Genomic DNA, 17,607 nt, shown 5'->3' with positions numbered 1-17,607 from the left:
AAAAGATGGGATAGGTATTTTCTTTATTTAAAGAAACAAATCTGAATAGTTATCCTTTCTGATTGCTATTTGCTTCATTTTGGGATTTGGTATGACTTAAAGTCCTTTCAAGAGTGAATGTCCAAACTCTGGGGGTAAATCCTGGGAGGTGAGCAGGGCGACTACAGAAGCCAGTGCACATGCCTTCAGACTCAGAGGGCATCAGAGGTCATAGCCCCACCGAGGGACTGGTTGAGAGGTGACAATGGGAGTACTGTGTTCTCCCTGGAACCTACCATTGTAGTCATCTAAAGAAGTCTCAAAGCTACTGACAATTCAGGTCTAAAGGCATAGTTAATGCCAGGATTGTTTAAAGTTTCCCCAACCATTGAGAAATGATAGATGGATGAGAAAGTCCCTCAGGGAATTTAGTCTTAAAGGTCTTCTTTTTCCACTCTAGCCTGATCCTGTCAAGTGACAGCTCTTTTTCTGAATTCCCAAAGATATGTGATAGTTGTTTGTACATCGTTGTTGTTGCATCACATAGCATTGCTTTCACTACTGTTTTCCAGCCCCATGATACACTTTTAACTTCTCACTGACTTATGAAGTATCTGTACGAGACTGAGAGCTCCTCAAGCGCCTTTGTCTCATTCTTTCATGGAACTGTTTCAATTGCTCCAACTTCAGCAGCTTTTGTTTGAGCATCTGCAATATAAATTCTACACAAACTAACACTGCACAGCCTGCATGATTAACTCCATCTTTAGTTGATGGTTCTCTTCCCAAATGAAACTAAAAATCCCTTTTAAAAAAATGGAGGCCAGATGTTTACTTCTTAGCTAAGAATGCCTTCACATGGCCGATGTCGAATCAACATTTGTAAAATAATGACTAAAAAACCGGACACCACTATGGAGGGAAAGTCTGCATAATCTTGCTGTCAAGATAATCAGTGTCTTGTCAGTATACTTGGAGAATGGACTCATGTTCTTAGACACAGAAAATTAGTCTGTTCAGTTCTTCTTAGTGCTTGAAGTTGAACTTTATACCACACGATGCCTTAGGCTCCTCCTCTCCCACGCATTCCCCGACAGACCCACCCCCAACTCTCCTATTCCACAAAACAAATGCGACTCTTTCCCTTGATCCTTCCCTGCAAATCATTTATTATTGAAGGGAATAGCCAGAATGCAGAGCCTTTTTGGGGGGAAAGAAAACAAAGTAGCAATCCAAATCCTATCATCATACCAAAAACCAGACAGCGGGACTTTGATGCCCATTCTGCCAAAGGAAGAGTCCCCTCTCTCAAGTGTCAACTGCCACTAGAATCAAGAAGGCGGGTTGAGAGACCAGCATGGAGGCTCGCTCTTGTTTCCCACTTAGTGTTTCCTCCCGGGATGGGTGTGGTGCCTCTGCCAGAGCCCAACCCCAAACCCTTTCAGGTGAGCCTGGACAACACTGGGAGGCACGCCATGTCACTGGCACGTATCTTTATAGCACAATGCTTTCTGGACAAACTGCTCTGGTTTATACCAATGGACTTCAACTTCACCGTGCATATTACAGAAGTAAAATGTGTTCATGCAAAATTTCTGAGTGGTTACTTCACTCTTAAAATTTCTATTTTTTATGACTCCGATTGGGCGTACTCTTTAAAGGCTCAATCTCATTATATATGCTTTAAAATAGAGCTCTTCAAATTCTTCAATTAAGATTGTCCCTTAGGTAAGGGACAGAAATGAGGAGTTGCCTCGTCAAATTCTCCGTGTGTATATCTGTGGTTGTGTGTTGGTATGTAAGTATTTAAATTTTGTTTTGTTGTAAAATTGTTCTTCTCATCATTCTCTGTTCAATATAGGCAACTTAGTACATAGTTAGGAAGAGATTAAATGAAGGCCACAAAAATGTCCCCTCAAAAAATCATAAATAAGAACATCCTGTCTTCCTCTCAGCTTATACAGGTAGCCTTTAAAGCATGCCAGCTAAAACCAGTGTCACTCATGACGACAGGAAGACTGGGCCTTTCCCTCTTTGGTGGTAGCTAAACTCCCATCGATGGACTTAGAAATGTAGCTAGACAGATCTTTCTGAACAAGTCCTTTCTTCCTCTTTTCTTCAGAGAAGACCTTTACGCTCCCATTTAGCATGTGAGGGTTAGAGTCTGTTGTGAGCAGCAGGGCTCTGTGTGCACAGCAGTCACGTGTTGACTGGGCAGACAGAGGGAAAGAGAGCAGTGGCAGGGAAAGGGTGAGAGAATGTCTCTTCACCCGGAGGCACTGGAGAAAAGCAAGCTTGTCAAAGTTGTTGTCGATATCTCATGAAGGTCCAGGCTGCAACCACGGTGAGGGCAAACACTGGCACCAAAATCATGGCTATGGGAATGCCACTTGACTCTCCTTCACTTCTGTGTCCTACAGGCCCATTCTGCACTTGTTCCTGGAAGGGAAAGAAGCAAATTAACTCTAGTGACCCATGCATGTTTCTAAGCTAAAATATCTAGGTCAATATATCGACTGGTTCTACAGTCCAAACTACAAACCCCAAGCACTAGCTGGCATATCTTTGTCCTGATTTAATATGTCAATGTCATGGATTATCTGGAAGGAAAATAAGCCCAATTCAGGAAGCAATTAACCTCACTGTACTACTTATCTAAAAGGACACATGAGGATAAATCAGATAATTTTGTTTTTGTACACTCTCCACCTTATGAGCATCCAATCAGGAAAATGGAGATAGGAGATGAAGTTTGTTGATTCTATAGGAAACCTGGAAATTATTAGGGTGTCCCTCTTTCTGGAAATGTTTACATAATCTAATCAATAATTAGAGTACAGTAAGAACTAATTGGGGGAGGGGAGGTAAATTGGGATGCAATCGATCAGCGAATGAGTATTAGAGTTGAGTGTGATGATGTACTGTATATACAACTCTCTTTAGAAGCAGTTTAACTATGGACGTGTATGCTATGTGACTAGTATAGCAAGAAAACTACTTAAAAAAAAAGATCAAAACAAATTTGACCTGCGGTTACCATGGGGTGAATTCAGGCGGAAGTTTCTGCTCAGGAGGCACTGAGTTTATTTTAATGGTGGTAGAACAATTTGAAGATGTAGGGGGGGGGGTGTCAGATACTTAGACATCCTCCCTGAAGGCTATCGCTGCCAGACTGCTGTCTCGCCCCACCACAGGGGTGGGCCTGCTCCCTGCTGCTGCTGGAGACAATGGATTATTTCTCCCTGAAGCTTGCGACCATTAGCTTGGTTCCTGTAGGTGGAGTTCACACCCTACCAATAATGGTCTCTATCAGTTGAGCCAGGGAACAGGTCGAAATGGTTCAACACTCAACATCCAAAGTTAGGCTGCCATCCTGTATCTAGGATCTGCCCATCTTGCCACATGTATACCCCCAATCTCTCCTCTTCTTATTGCATGGATACCTCTAGATCACCCCCTCCCATTACTGTATTACCTATAGCACAACCCCTTCCTATGACGTATGTCTTCCCCTGTAATTAGGGGGCAAGCATGTCCCCAGAGAATATAAAAGCCTTGGTTAGCATTAAAGATTCTCTCTCTCCACGTGGACCACCAAGCAGGACTGAGGTAAGCATGCTACCATGAAATGTGTCTGACTCTATATTTCTCTTCTATCTCTCATGCTCTCTATAACTTTACGATAATCTTTACTTATTATCACTGAACAATTGCGCCTACCGGACCCATAATGATGTGCTAGGGGCTGGCTTCTCCTGGCAAAGATGGATATTGAGTTAGTCCCGGTAGACTAGAGAAACAAATTCATAGACATACTCATATGTGTGTAAGAAAGAGGTTATATACGAAAGCAATTGAATATTGAGAAAACATCCCAGCCCAGTCTAAATCAAGTCCATAAGTCCGATATTAGCCCATATGTCTGATACCAATTTATAAATTCCTCTTCATGTGGGAAACAGAAAGATTTCTCCCAAGTTGTCACCCAAATATATGCCAAACTTAGCTGCTTGCTACACGTGGCAGATGACTATACACTTTGAGGTCAACAGAAGTAGGTCAGGGGTTATTCTCCCTAAGGGTTATCAGCCATCCAGAGCAAGCAGACACAACTGTTTATCCCACAATAAATAGGGCCCACTCCCTTCTGATAAGGATAGTAAATTGTTTCCCTGAAGGAGAGCCCAGGGAAGTCAAGTCCACCCAAGGGTGACCACGGTTAGGCTGCCACATTGAATCTAAGGTCTGCCCATCTTGTCACATGCACACTCCTAGCTCATCCCCTTCCTGTCACGCTTATGCCTATTGTACATCCCCTTCCTATGATGTGTATGCCTATTGTACTGCCCCCTCCTGTGACTTGTGTGGTTACCTGTAATCACACACCCCTAAGTAGTTATAAGCCTTGGTAAGCAATAAAGTTGACCTCTGCTTGTGCTCTCCGGCTCTGTCCACGTGGACCACCAAGCAGGGCTGAGGTGAGCATGCTACCATGACATGTATCTGACTCCATTATTTCAATCACTCTTCTAACTCTGGTGCTCTCTATGATATTACTATAATCTTTACTTATTATCGCTGTACAGTTGCGCCTACCGGACCCGTGATGATTTATTAGGGGCTCTCTCCCCCAACACTTCAGACTCACAAAACACAAGCAATGACACCGAATGCAGGAAGATCACAGGCCAGTGGGTGCAGTCCTGTGGATCCAGTGGTGGTAGAAGCATCTCACAGCTGGCAGAGGTCTCCACGTGGTCCCTCCAATTCTCAGGGCATGGGGTCTATCAATGTAGTGCCATGTGTCTTGTCAGTAGAGCATCACTCGGAGTGAGCCATGAAAGAATGTGTCTCCCACCTCCAAGGAGGAAAATACAGGCGTTCCCAGAATTCTCAGGAGAAGGCCATGTCCACACAGAGTCCTCATTGGCTATGACCCGATTGACAGACTAGACTCCACCCCTTCACTCTTAATCCTCTCAAGTCCCAAATTGACCCGATTATGTAACTACCTCCGATATCAATAATGGTTCTACAACACGAAGAGTATGATCAATGTCACTGAATTATATATGTAGAAGTTGTTGAACTGGAAAATGTTTTGTTGTGCATATTTTTGCCCAAATTGAAAAAACAAAAACAATGAGTACAGGGAAAAAGAAAATGTTGCAAAAAAGAGAGAGAATTAATCTGGGTCTGCTCTGGAAATTATTGGGAATGTTTACATTCTCAAGGATTAGAGTACAGGGAGAGCTAACCTGGGTTTGATAGTAACGTAAGTGCAATGCCATGACTTAGAATTGCTTTCTTAGTCCTCGAAGATACACTCTTTTTATTAAAGTGGACTCCCATACTTCTCCTAGTTTATTAAACTGGACACAGACTTCTATAATACTACTTTATAGTATTAGACACAGTAAAAGACTCAGATGTAAATAAGTAAAAATAACTCATAAACACATGGCTATAATTTTCAATTATCCAGGCATTTCCTTTGAGGCCAGGCTGTTTTCTTCATTTAAGTGATGTTGTTCAGGGTGGCCCTTCTTGAAATCAACTTTCAACAGTCAATTTACAACAATTATGCTACCATTTTGTTTCAGTTAAATTCAACCTCTTCATTGTGGAATTAGGAAAACCCTGAATCCGAAAGGCAAGACTTGCACAAAAACTCTTTCTTCTACTTCCATATCTTTCATTCATTTCCTCAGACAAGCTCAGTAGGAAAACATGGTTTTTAGGCATTAGTCCAATTCCCTGACCAGAAGAGTTTATTTTACTAAAAGTTACTTATGGGTGTTTCAAAAATGTTGGCGCTCTAAATTGCTTCTCATGTGCCTTAAAATAGCCTGTGTTTGCAGTGTAAATTCAGATTTACTTTCCTTAATCTATTTGCATATTCTCCTGTGCTACAAAAGCCAGAGGGAGCCCTGGTGGCCTCGGGGTTATGCTTTGGGCTGCTAACCTGAGAGCCAGCAGCTCAACTCCACTAGTTCCTCTGTGCAAGAGAAAGATGGCTTTCTGTTCTGGCAAAGATTGTCAAGCTCAGAAACCCAAAGAGCTCTACTCGGTCCTAGACGGTCACTATGAGTCAGAATCTACTTGATGGAAAGTTTCGTTTTTGTTGTTGTCGTTAAAAACAGGGACACAGCAAGGCAGAAGGAGTGACCTCATCTACTGTCTTTCCTCATCCTGTGTTCTGATCCATCACACCAGGATTCTGTATGCTGTTTTCTCAACTATCTTTCAAGGCTTGCTGTCTTCACTTCCTTACTATCTACTCTCAAATTCTTTCAGCCTGTGAAGTCTCATTTAGGAACCGAGAGAAGCAAATAGCAGAAAAAAGGGAAGGGGCAACTTTAAAGGATGGAGACTGCTATAAATGCACTCAGAAATCCTTGGTGTTTCTGAGAGGCATCTCTTTACCTGTGCTTCCCTTCTTAGCATCCAAATTATAAAAGAGAGGCTGGCACGACTTTGTCTTGCATACTTTGGGCAGGTTATTAGGAGACACTGGGCCCTGGAAAAGGCCATCATGCTTGGTAAAGTAGAAAGGCAGAAGAAAAGTGGGCTCAAAGACAACGATTAGGAGGACGGCCTATGATTGGACAGTGTTGTACACAGGGCGTTATGCGTTCGCACTAATTTGACAGCACCTCGCAACAACCATAGGAACTGAGTAGCAGACACAGGGATACATGCTACTTGGACGAAATTCGATTTCCTTTGTCTTGGAGCTCCCACTAGAGCTCGGGTCAAAAGGGTCTTCAATGTGATAAGAGAAGGGTATAGGTTGGTGAAAGGCAGAAGCATAGAGTGGGTATAAGAACCGTCATCATCTTTGCTCTCTGGGTAGAATAGGTTGCAACTTGTCATCTAGTAGTTTTCAAGGGCAGAGATGCTTTCTTCACGACTAAAAAGTGAGATTGACTATCCTCTCCCAAACCCCAATCTATTTTAACTTAGTTGTCAGACTTATCTTTACCTAGAAGCTAGGCACCAGGCTGCAGGCACATTATGGGTTTTCTTTAGCAATAAGAGAAGTATCAGAGGACCCCTGCCTGTGCCAGACAAGCTCGTCAAATGGAGAAACAGAACAGCAGCTACAATATCAAAAATAACTAAAGGTCACACCCACGGGGTTTATTCCCAAGAATGATACAAAAGCCTGGTGCCAGGCGCATGGCTTCAAGTGACACCTACCCTGTGCTGTACCCTCAGAGACACAGTATAGCCTGCATTTCGAAAGAGGTCCACAGCATCTTGGTGCAGCAGGTTCTTTAAGTCTTGACCATTCACCTGTCAAAAATAACAAGGTTTAGTAGTAAGAGAAGCAGAAGGCAATTTTTCAACAATCAACAATTTACTTCCATGTGACCAAATCTTACAAACTCCTACACAGAAGATTTCAAGGGTTGAAGACGGTGAGCAAAGTTATTTTGAACTCAAATGAACATCTTTCCATGGTCAAAACTATGGTTTCCTAAACCTGAGATTCCATAGGGCATTTGAAGAATACAGGGTATCAGGGACAAAATAAAACATGAAGTGCTCTCTCCTTCCTCTTACCATTTGACACTTGGGTTTCTGTTGCTGAATTTCTGTGTCATCCAGGAGCATCAGTCTGCTTCCCTGCAGCTAACATGACTTTCTAGATTTTACTACCCAATCCTTTATATTCCTAATACCTGGCCTTGCCAGTTTCAACTCTAGAACTACAACCCAGTGAAACCCTCCTACAATGGATTCTGATGTGGCACAAATCTATATCTCATTAGTCCATTCTATTATGATATAAACCCCGAATGCTTTATGGTGAGAGATGTGAAGGAATACGAGTATTAATACTTATTAGTGTCAGGAGTACCAATTACCACAAGTGATAACTATTCTATATGGCAATCACAAAGTATAACCCAGTTTATACGGAATGTACTATCTTCTATATATTTCAATGTCATCATCAATAACAACAGCAGCAGCAGCAAGAGTATCTAGTATACTCATTTTGATAGGCCCTGTGCTATAAGCTTTTCAGACATTACCTAATTTAATCCTCCTAATAATCCAAAAGGTTAAAAACTCACACACCGCCATCGATTCTGACTCATAGTGACCCTATAGGACAGTGTAGAGCTGCCCCTGTGGGTTTCTGAGACTGTAAATCCTTATGGGAATAGAAAGCCTCCATTTTCTTCCATGAAGCAGCTGGTAGTTTCAAACTGCTGACCTTGCAGTTAGCAGCCCAACTTGTAATCTACTAGGTCACCAGGGTAAACACTATTTTGACATTACTCTCACAGATGAAGAAACTAAATGATTAGGTAATTTGTCCAAAATCATAGTATGTGAGTGTAGGACCTGTGTCTAGGATTTTTAAATACCAGAAAGAAGATCAAAGTGCCCTTGCATTATTATTCAACCTTGACTTACCAACTATCCCATACTCAGTTGAAGCTCAGTTTTATTCAACCCTCTTATTTTCTGCCTCCATGAGGTTTATAATCTTGCCTTCACTCTATCTCCTACCACTACCTTGTTCAATGAATCTTCTATAAACACTTTGGCCTCATAGACCTGTCCACCTCCAACTACAATTAAGTTTCCAACTACACTTCACTTTAGGCACCAATTGGCATACACCAATTCGATTCAATATTTAAAGTACTTCAGCTCCAATATCTCACACTGTTAAAAACTTGACCATCATTTCTACTTCTTTTCACACTATTCCTCTACTGAATTTCCTCCTTGAAGTCTTAAATCCTTTTAGACTTTACTTGCATCCTTACCCATCTAGGAGTTCCTGTTGTTAGTTCAATAAAGCATTGGGAAATCATTAGAATCCCTTGTCCCCAGGATCTTCTGCCATTTTTCGAGTCCTGGGCAATATAGCGCATCGACTTTGCTTGTCACCAATGAGTTGAGTATTCCTGGAGAAAGATACACAGTCACACTCTCCACAACAGATCCATACTAACTGACTCCAGCTACGACCTCACAACCCTTCCACATCTCTCAATCCACGAATCTTCAGGTAACAACCTGCCAAATCCATGAATGTAACAACATGACGCTTCTCATACACGGTTTTCTCTTTTTTCCAATTGCCCTTTTAAGCTGTGGATGTTCTTGGTTGACATATTTTAATTTTCTCCTCTTCGGTTTTTATTTTCCTTTAAGGACTCCTCTATTCTAACCTTTTCAAACACTGTTTGTAGATTAATTTTTCTCAAGTATGATTCAGCTAATTCCACTTTACTGTTCAAAATACAAAACTAAACTGAAGACCAGAAGAGAAAGGAGTCTGGGAAATGCTCTTCTGATTTCTCAATCTGCTGTGTAACTCATCTTCCCAATTTAACCCTTCACTACATATATCCCATAGTTTCTCTAAATCACATTAACTGATTGACGCTGGGACCCAGACCATACATATATTCTTATCCTCATATTTTGCATAAGCTACACATACTATCTGAATACCCTTACCTTTAGTAAATACTCTAGTTAATGTCTAGGAATGATCTTAAATATGATCAGTCCTGTTACCTGTACTCTAGAAATGAACATGGGCTTTATAGTTGATGAACTTTAATTTCATGCTACCAAGCCACCTTCGACTGTTTTCTTTGTTTTCTTCATGCATGTGTCACAGGGAGAGAACTGCGAGATGCCTAGACCTCTGCAATGAATTCTCAGTGATTCTGTGTGCGTTAACCAATAAAGAAGAGTAGCTGTGAGGTTGTTCACTGAAGTGACAATGTTCAGGCAGGTGTCTGGATTGTGTGACGGTGATCCTTCTCTTTGAAAATAAGTTGCTATCACGCTATCTTTTTTAAAAAAAAATCATTTTATTGGGGGCTCGTACAACTCTTATCACAATCCATACATCAACTGAATCAGGCATGTTTGTACATATGTTGCCTTCATTCTTTTCTAGACATTTACACTCTATTGAGCCCCTAGTTATCAGCTTTTTTTCCACCCCCTCTCCCCCCACCCCCTCATAACCCCCTGGTAGATTGTACATTGTTAATATTCTCATCCCTCACACGGACCGCTATCTCCCTTCCCCCATGTTTTCTGTTGTTCTTCCCCTGTAGAGGGGTGTATGGTTATGGATCACGCTATCTTAAGAGAAAAGAAAGAAGCCCTGGAGGTTCACTGATTCAGAATTCAGCTGCTAACTGAAGTCTGTTGTTCGAAAAATGTGGCAAACCCCAGGGGAGAGTTCTAACCTTTCCTATAAGTTGCTAGGAATAGGAATCAGCTCAATAACAACAGAGTTAAATGGAAGGAACAGAGATAAGGAAATAAATGATGCAATCATGGGAACAAAAGTCAAATGTGCAACAGCTGAGGATCAAAATCAAGGTTTCATAGTCATTCGAATGCAAAAGGGAGACCTGAGTTCTCACATGACACTTAATGGCAGGAATACTGAACTCAAAGTCATCTTTACTATTGTAGTCAGTAATGATATTAATTGCCAGGAATTATTGAACATATCCCAACCTATTTATGCACCTTACATGTTAACAACTCCTTTATTTGTCACAACAGTTCTAAAATTTAGGAACCCCTATTTTAAAATGAGAAAACTATAGCAGAGAGGCTATGCAAACTGTCTTAGGGCCAGAGAATGAAACTAGGAAAGTCAGAATTCAAACTCAAACAGCCTGACTCAAAGACATCACTTTAAATCACAAAACTCTAATAATCTCATTGCAAGCTGAGATTTCATTTCGGCAACTTGTCTCTGTCCATAATATTAATGCGGTTAAGCTGAATTTTTATTGGTTTTATATTTGTTCCATTTCTATAGGTGGCTTTAAGAAATTCATGGGGGAATTCCATTTTCTCCCCATTGTTCCACAGACTTTTGAAACCCTTTTATATCTGTGTTACACATTAAACATGTTCTGTGCCAACTCAGATTTGGTCCATGGCGAACCTACATGACAGAGGAGAACTGCCCCATAAGGTTTCCTAGGTTGTGCTCCCCAGTCTTGTCGTCCAGAGTTGCTGAGTTTTGAACCTCTCCCTGGTTTTTTGTTTGCCAGCCATGTACTTAGTTAACCACTGAACTACCAGGGCTCCCATGACAGCCTAAATGTTTATATATTAATGTTTGTATTCATTTGTTTATAATGAAGTAGGATTACACTTTAAAAAGCAATTCAGTTAAGTGCTGCTTCAATGATACAGACTTCCAAATACCTGCACTAAATGTGACTTCTTTCAATCTCCATGCTCTGTACCCCTCTTAAAGCTCTGAATTATACCTAGATATTATATCACTTGATATTCCATAGGAAATAAGTTAAAACGTCTATCACAATACAGCTTTAAACCCCTTATAATGCCTGACATAGATACTTGAGCTTAAACAAGCATTACACAATTTCCTGAAGTTTGGTTTCAGCGTACACCCTATAAATGCTACAACTATAAGAAGCCTGACAGGCATATTCTCAACATTATACAAAGCTGAAAAAATCTGGGTGTTGAGTCTATAGTAGCTCTACCTGAAATCATGTCTATAATTTAGTTTCCCTTGGCTGTCTTGTGATAGTTATAATACAGATAGCTGTTATATAATTAACACTAATTAAATGCAAAGTTCTGTGTTAATCATGTTTTCTCCCACAAGTTGTATAATATTATTTTTCAAATTTTATTCACTGGAATTTTTTCTTCCCTCCAATAGTAATCCCCTACTGGCCCCCCTTTTCCCTGGTCCCCGTTAATATACTTTTCTCCACAGTTCATATAAGCGGAACATTCCACTCTCGTTCCTTTTGGATTGGCTTATTTAGCATGGGCTTTAAGGTTCATCTATGTGGCAGGATGTATTAAACATCATTTACTTATATAGTGGAATAATATTCCACTGAATGCACAGATCACATTTTGCTTTTATTTTCCATCTATCTGTTAATGCACACTTGAGCTGTTTCTACTCTTGGGCTACTGCGAATACTGCTGCAATGAAAACTGGTATACAATGATCTATTTAAGTCCTGGTTTGAGATATTTTGAGTATAAACAAGAGTAAATAAAAAGTATTACTTCTGGAGTTACAGCTTATATAGGCATGGGTTTATTCCATTAAAAGGTGTTTAAATTTGTCTCCATGATTAGTGGATGGCTGCAGACAAGCTCTCTCAACAATATCCTTGTCTTAGTCTTGTTACAGTATTAAAACAAAAACAAAAAGTTCCAACAAAAATAGTGGATTCTGAGGGGCTCTGCTGGGCCAATTCAATTCAAGGCAAAGAGGTCAGCTCAAGAGAATATGATGGCTGATTTGGGGAATTCCCAAAGGGGTGACATTGATCAATTTCTCAAAGGACATAGGATGGTCAAGGGGACCAAGAAACTTTAAGAAAATTGAAAACTGCACTGGTGAGACAGTAAGAACATTTTGCCATGGAAATGTTTTGCATCGCAACGTACCTGCTCATTCTTTGAGGGGAGCAGAGGTGCCCTACAAGAATTCTGTTGTGAGCCCTTCCCCCATCTATTCTACAGTCTGGTACCAGAAATTACAGAGCATTTAAAAAGAACATGAGTTGAGTGCATGGAGTACGCCCAAACTGCAATGTCGATCTGGTGTCAATCAGATAATTGACCTCCCATCACGTCACTTCCACCCCAGAGCGTCGTGGGTACGTGCTGGGCTGCCAAGTGCACTGTCAACAGTTTAGAAGCCATCAGCCACTCCATGGGAGTTACTGTCTTGGAAACAGTTATAGGAGCAGTTCTACCCTGTCCTGTGGGATCACTGTGAATTGGAATTTACTTGCTGACAGTGTTTCTGATTTATTTCTTGGTAGTGCAGTGATAAGATTTTTTATCAACTTGAGCCTGTGTGAAAGTATAGGGGTGGAGTCCAACCTATCAATCAGATCACAGCAAGCAGCCCTGGTATTGTAGTGGCTATGAGTTGGGTTGCTAACTACCAGGCCAGCAGTTCAAAACCACCAGCTGCTCTGCAGGAGGAAAAGCAAGGCTTTTTACTCCCCTAAAGAGTTACAATCTCAGAAACCGACAGGGGCAGTTCTACTCTGGTGAAATACTTATGAGATGGATGGTGAACCACAAGTTCAGGCAGTCAAAACTACCAGCTACCCCTTGGAAGAAAGGTGGGACTTTCTATACCTATAAAGAGTTACAGTCTCAGAAAGCCATGGGTGTAGTTAGTTCAACCTGGTCCGAGAGGGTCACCATGAGTCATCATTGACTCAATGGCAGTGAGTTTCTTAGTATGGGGAAAGGTTAAGAGAGATGGGGGGAGGAGGGTAGCCTTCAAACATGTGTAGCCCTAAATGGAAGCAAGGTCAAGAAACAATAGTTTTACATTTTGATATTTTTGTTTAATCAAATGATCTATGGTTTTGTAGCAATACATTTTGACTTACCCTGTATCTATGAGAAGGTCATATGACAAGTCTATGTTTAACTTTTAAAGGAAGTACTAAACTCTTTCCTACAGTGGCTATACCCTTTTACATACCCATAAGTTTTGAATGAGAGTTCAAATTTCTTACACTCTCACCAACGCTTAGTATTTTCTGTGGCTTTTATAATACCCACCCAAATAGTAAAGGGCTGTCCCACCGAAGTTTTGATTTGCCTCATGCTTGCTTGGCTAACTTAATGACCACGTGTTCCAATAGACTGACAAGTCTGTGGGAGAAAGTCTGGTGCTCTGTTCCTGTGAAGGTTACATACAGTCTAAGAAATTCTTATGTGGCAGTTCTACACTTGTCCTAAAGGGGCATTATGAGTTGGAAAAAAAATTGATGGCATGTAACAATAATGCCTAATGGTAATGAGCATCTTCTTCAAGCACAATTGGTCATTTGTATAATTTCTGTGGAGAACTGTCTATTCAAGTCCTTAGCTCAATTTTAATTGGATTGTCTCTTTGCTGTTATGAATTCTTTTTATACTTGTTGTAGTAAAGCCTCATTTATATATGGTTACCAAATAGTTTCTCCCACACTGTAGGTGCTCTCTTCTTTCTTGATAAAGACACTTGATGCACAAAAGTTTTTAATTATGAGAGAATCCCATATATCTATTTTCCTTTTTCTTGTGATTTCAGTGTCATATCTAAAGAACTCATCGGCAAAAAGATCCTGCAGCTTTCCCCATACATCTTCTTCTAAGATTTTTATGGCTTTAGTGCTCATATTTAGACTATTGATCCACATTGAGTTAATTTTCATTTGTAGTATGAGAAATAGATCCAACTTCATTATTTTCCATGTGCAGATTCAGTTGTCCCAGGAACACTTGTTAAAGACCATTGATTGGATTTGGCACTGGTAGAGGGACAGCGAAAAATTGGAAGACTGGACAAGATGGATTGATACAGTGGCTGCAACAATGGGCTCAAACAAGAGAACAACTGTGAGGATGGCACAGGGCTGGGAAGTATTTCTTGCTTCTGTACCTAGGGCAGCTATGGGTTAGAACCAATTCAACAGCACCTAACAACAACATAAAAAGTTAATTAGCCATAAATGTATTAACCTATGTCTAGACTCTCAATTCTATTCTACTGTATCCCTATCATTATGTATCCTTATCATTAAACTAAGGCCACACTGTTCTCATTACTGTGTCTGTATAGTATATTTTCAAATCAGAAGAGTTCCCCTAAGTTGTTCTTTTTTGAGATTGTTTCAACTATTTGGAGGCCAATGCAATCCCATATACATTTGAAGATTGTTTTTTTTCCCATTTCTGAAGAAAAGGCTGCTCAATTTTGAGATGGATTGCTTTAAACCTGTAATGCACCTTGGACAGTATCAACCTCTTATTGATAGTCTTTCAATCACAGGGAACATTGTATACCTTTCCATTTATTTGGGTCCTTTCAAGTTTCTTACAGTAATGCCACATACATTTCATAGAATAAATCAATACTTCACAATCCTAATTCAATGTTTTCCTAGTCATTTTATGCGTTTAAACACTACTGAACATTTCTCATTTCCCGTTCACATTGCTGGGGTATACAAACAAGGAAGTGCTGTGTGTCTGCATACATGCTATGCACACAGTTTGTCTGATTTATATGTATTTCCTTTTGTTGCTATTGCTAAAGTAAATAGTGCTGTGTTTTTCATTCCAAACTCCAATTGTTCACTGCTGTTATGTTTTTGTTGGGAGCTGTTGAGTTGGTTCAGACTCATAGCAAACCTATGCAGAAACACTGGGAAGGAAACAAACCTATGCAGAAACACTGGGAAGGAAACACTTCCCAGTTTTGCGCCATCCTCACAGTTATGTTTGTGCCCATCGTTGCTGCCACAGTCAATCCATCTCTTTAAGGCTCTTCCTATTTTTCTATGCCCCTCCATTTTACTAAGCATGATGTCCCTTTCAAGGTCTAGTCTCTCTTAACATGTCCAAAGTACATGAGACTAAGTCTTGCCATCCTTGCTTCCAAAGAACATTTTGACTATAGGTTCTTCACAGACGGCTTTGGGCGTTCTGGCAGTTCACCAGTTCAGCTCACTGTCATCAAGTCAATCCCGACTCATAGGGACCCTGTAAGATGTAGAAGTGCTCCGGGGCTTTTCTAAGACTGTAACTCTCTACGGGAGTAGAAAGCCTCTCCTCTATCCCTCAGAGCAGCTGGCAATTTTGAACAGCTGATCCTATGGTTATCAGTCCAATACATAACCACTATGTCATCAGGGCTCCGGCAGGCTATAGTATTTTCAATATTCTTCGACATCATAATTATTCAAATGCATTGATTCTTCTTTGTTTCTTCTTATTCATTGTCCAATGTTCACATGCATATGAAAATATCATGGCTGGGGTCAGTACACTTTAGTTCTCAAAGTGACCTCCTTGCTCTTCAATACTTTAAAGAGGTCTTGTGCAGCACAATGGATCAATGCAATACACTAGCGATTTCCTGACTGCTATTTCCATGGGCACTAATTTTGGATGCAAGCAAAATGAAATACTTGACAAACTTTAATCTTATTTCCATTTGTTATGATGTTTGCCATTGGTCCATTTTTGGGTATCTTGGTGTTCTTTACATTGAGTTGTGCAGCCCTGGTGGCATCGTAGGTTGCACTTTGGGCTCAAGGAGACAAATGAGGCTTTCTATTCGCATAAAGAGTTAGTCTCAGAAGCCCATAGGGGCAGTTCTACTTTGTCCTCTACAGTTGCTATGAGTTGGAATTAACTCGACAGCAATGACTTTTGGATACATTGAGTTGTAATCCATGAAACAGATTGCTTCTATCAGACAGGTGGTCATTGCTATTATCTAGGAAAGCAATTGATGTTTATAAACAAACTTTGTATCCTGCTATTTTACTACTCACCATGTACCTTCTCTAAATATCTTTACAAATGTCTTTAGCAGCATAGTGACTAATCACCAATTTCTGTAGATTTTACCTGTAGATCTCTAGAGAGCCAACTCTATCACTATTCTTACCGATATAAACTTGTAGATTAGGGATCCTCAAGGTGTGATCACTACATCACCAGCATTAATGTCACCTAAAAACTTGTTATAAATGCACAATTTAGACCCCATTTTAACAATCCGTGTTTTATCAAGCCCTTCAAGTGTTTGTTCGAAAGTTGGAGAGTCCTCTTATCCAACTGAACTCTAACCTACACTCTTTGAATGGTTTCTACATGTTTTCCACACACAGCCTGCTTTCTCCATTTAATAGGTACTCTGCAGATTTCATTAGTGATGTTCCATAATCTGGAGTAATGATTTTTCAAATACAGGTCTATTGATCGATTAAAAACTAGTGTACCAAGAACAATAGTGAAGTAAAATTAGAGAACATCACTAAATGTCAGAATGTATCATTTAAAGAAAAACTTGTGCTTTTAAACTTTTGTTTCAATAACCTATATGTAAGATGTCTTTCCTATTAAAGATGCTGATGTTAAAAGTATGAAAAGCATTTACTGACAGCAAACTTTTTTTTGCACAGACTCACTGGGAAATCTTGTTAATATGCAGATTCTGATTCAATAGATCTGGGGTGAATCTTGAGATTGTATTGTATTTCTAACAAGCTCCCAGGAGATGGCCAGAATACTGGTCCTTGGACCTCACTTTGGGTACAAATAACTACTCAACTGAGTATTCTTAGACTACTATTAAGCTTGATCCTTGGTGGTGGTAGTACTGCCATCCGGTTGACTACAACTCTCAGTGGCAACAGGACAACAGTGACACAATGACAACAGAACAAAGCACCGACCAGTACAGCACCATCCTCACACTTGTTAAGTTGGAGCCCACTGTTGCAGCCAATATGTCAATCCAGCACACTGGAAATCTTTCTCTATTTCTGACTCTCTACTAAACATCATGCCCTTTTTTTTCAGGGCCTGGTCTTTCCTTATAACATGTTTGAATAAACTCAAGGCCAACAGTTTTAAAAGAACAAGAGCAAGCATAGAAAAAATGCAATTTTGTAAAAAAAATTTTTAAAAAAGCCAAATATGGCACCAGTTCAGTATCAAAATCAAAGTTTCTTTGTTATTTGAATGCAAAAGGGGGATCTGAGTCACCACATGACATTTAATGACAGGAATACTGAGCTCAAAATAATC

At 40.2% G+C, this 17,607-nt stretch overlaps 1 protein-coding gene across 1 annotated transcript in view; it reads right to left on the bottom strand.

The window, feature by feature from the left end:
* Positions 1 to 1,124: 1,124 nt before the first annotated feature.
* The window catches only part of LOC101657472 (synaptojanin 2 binding protein), a 37,666-nt gene continuing 21,183 nt past the window's right edge, over positions 1,125 to 17,607 (bottom strand). The window contains exons 3-4 of the mRNA XM_013003739.2: positions 7,183 to 7,278; positions 1,125 to 2,418 (exon numbers count right to left, since the gene is read on the bottom strand). Coding sequence (XP_012859193.1) covers positions 2,278 to 2,418; positions 7,183 to 7,278 — 237 coding nt within the window. The 3' untranslated portion in view covers positions 1,125 to 2,277. The remainder of the gene's footprint in view (positions 2,419 to 7,182; positions 7,279 to 17,607) is intronic.

This window comes from Echinops telfairi, unplaced genomic scaffold, assembly GCF_000313985.2.
Source record: "Echinops telfairi isolate 266 unplaced genomic scaffold, ASM31398v2 ScPeMD7_18;HRSCAF=68, whole genome shotgun sequence".
In the NCBI taxonomy this organism is placed as follows: domain Eukaryota; kingdom Metazoa; phylum Chordata; class Mammalia; order Afrosoricida; family Tenrecidae; genus Echinops; species Echinops telfairi.
This window is presented reverse-complemented; position numbering and strand designations above follow the sequence as displayed.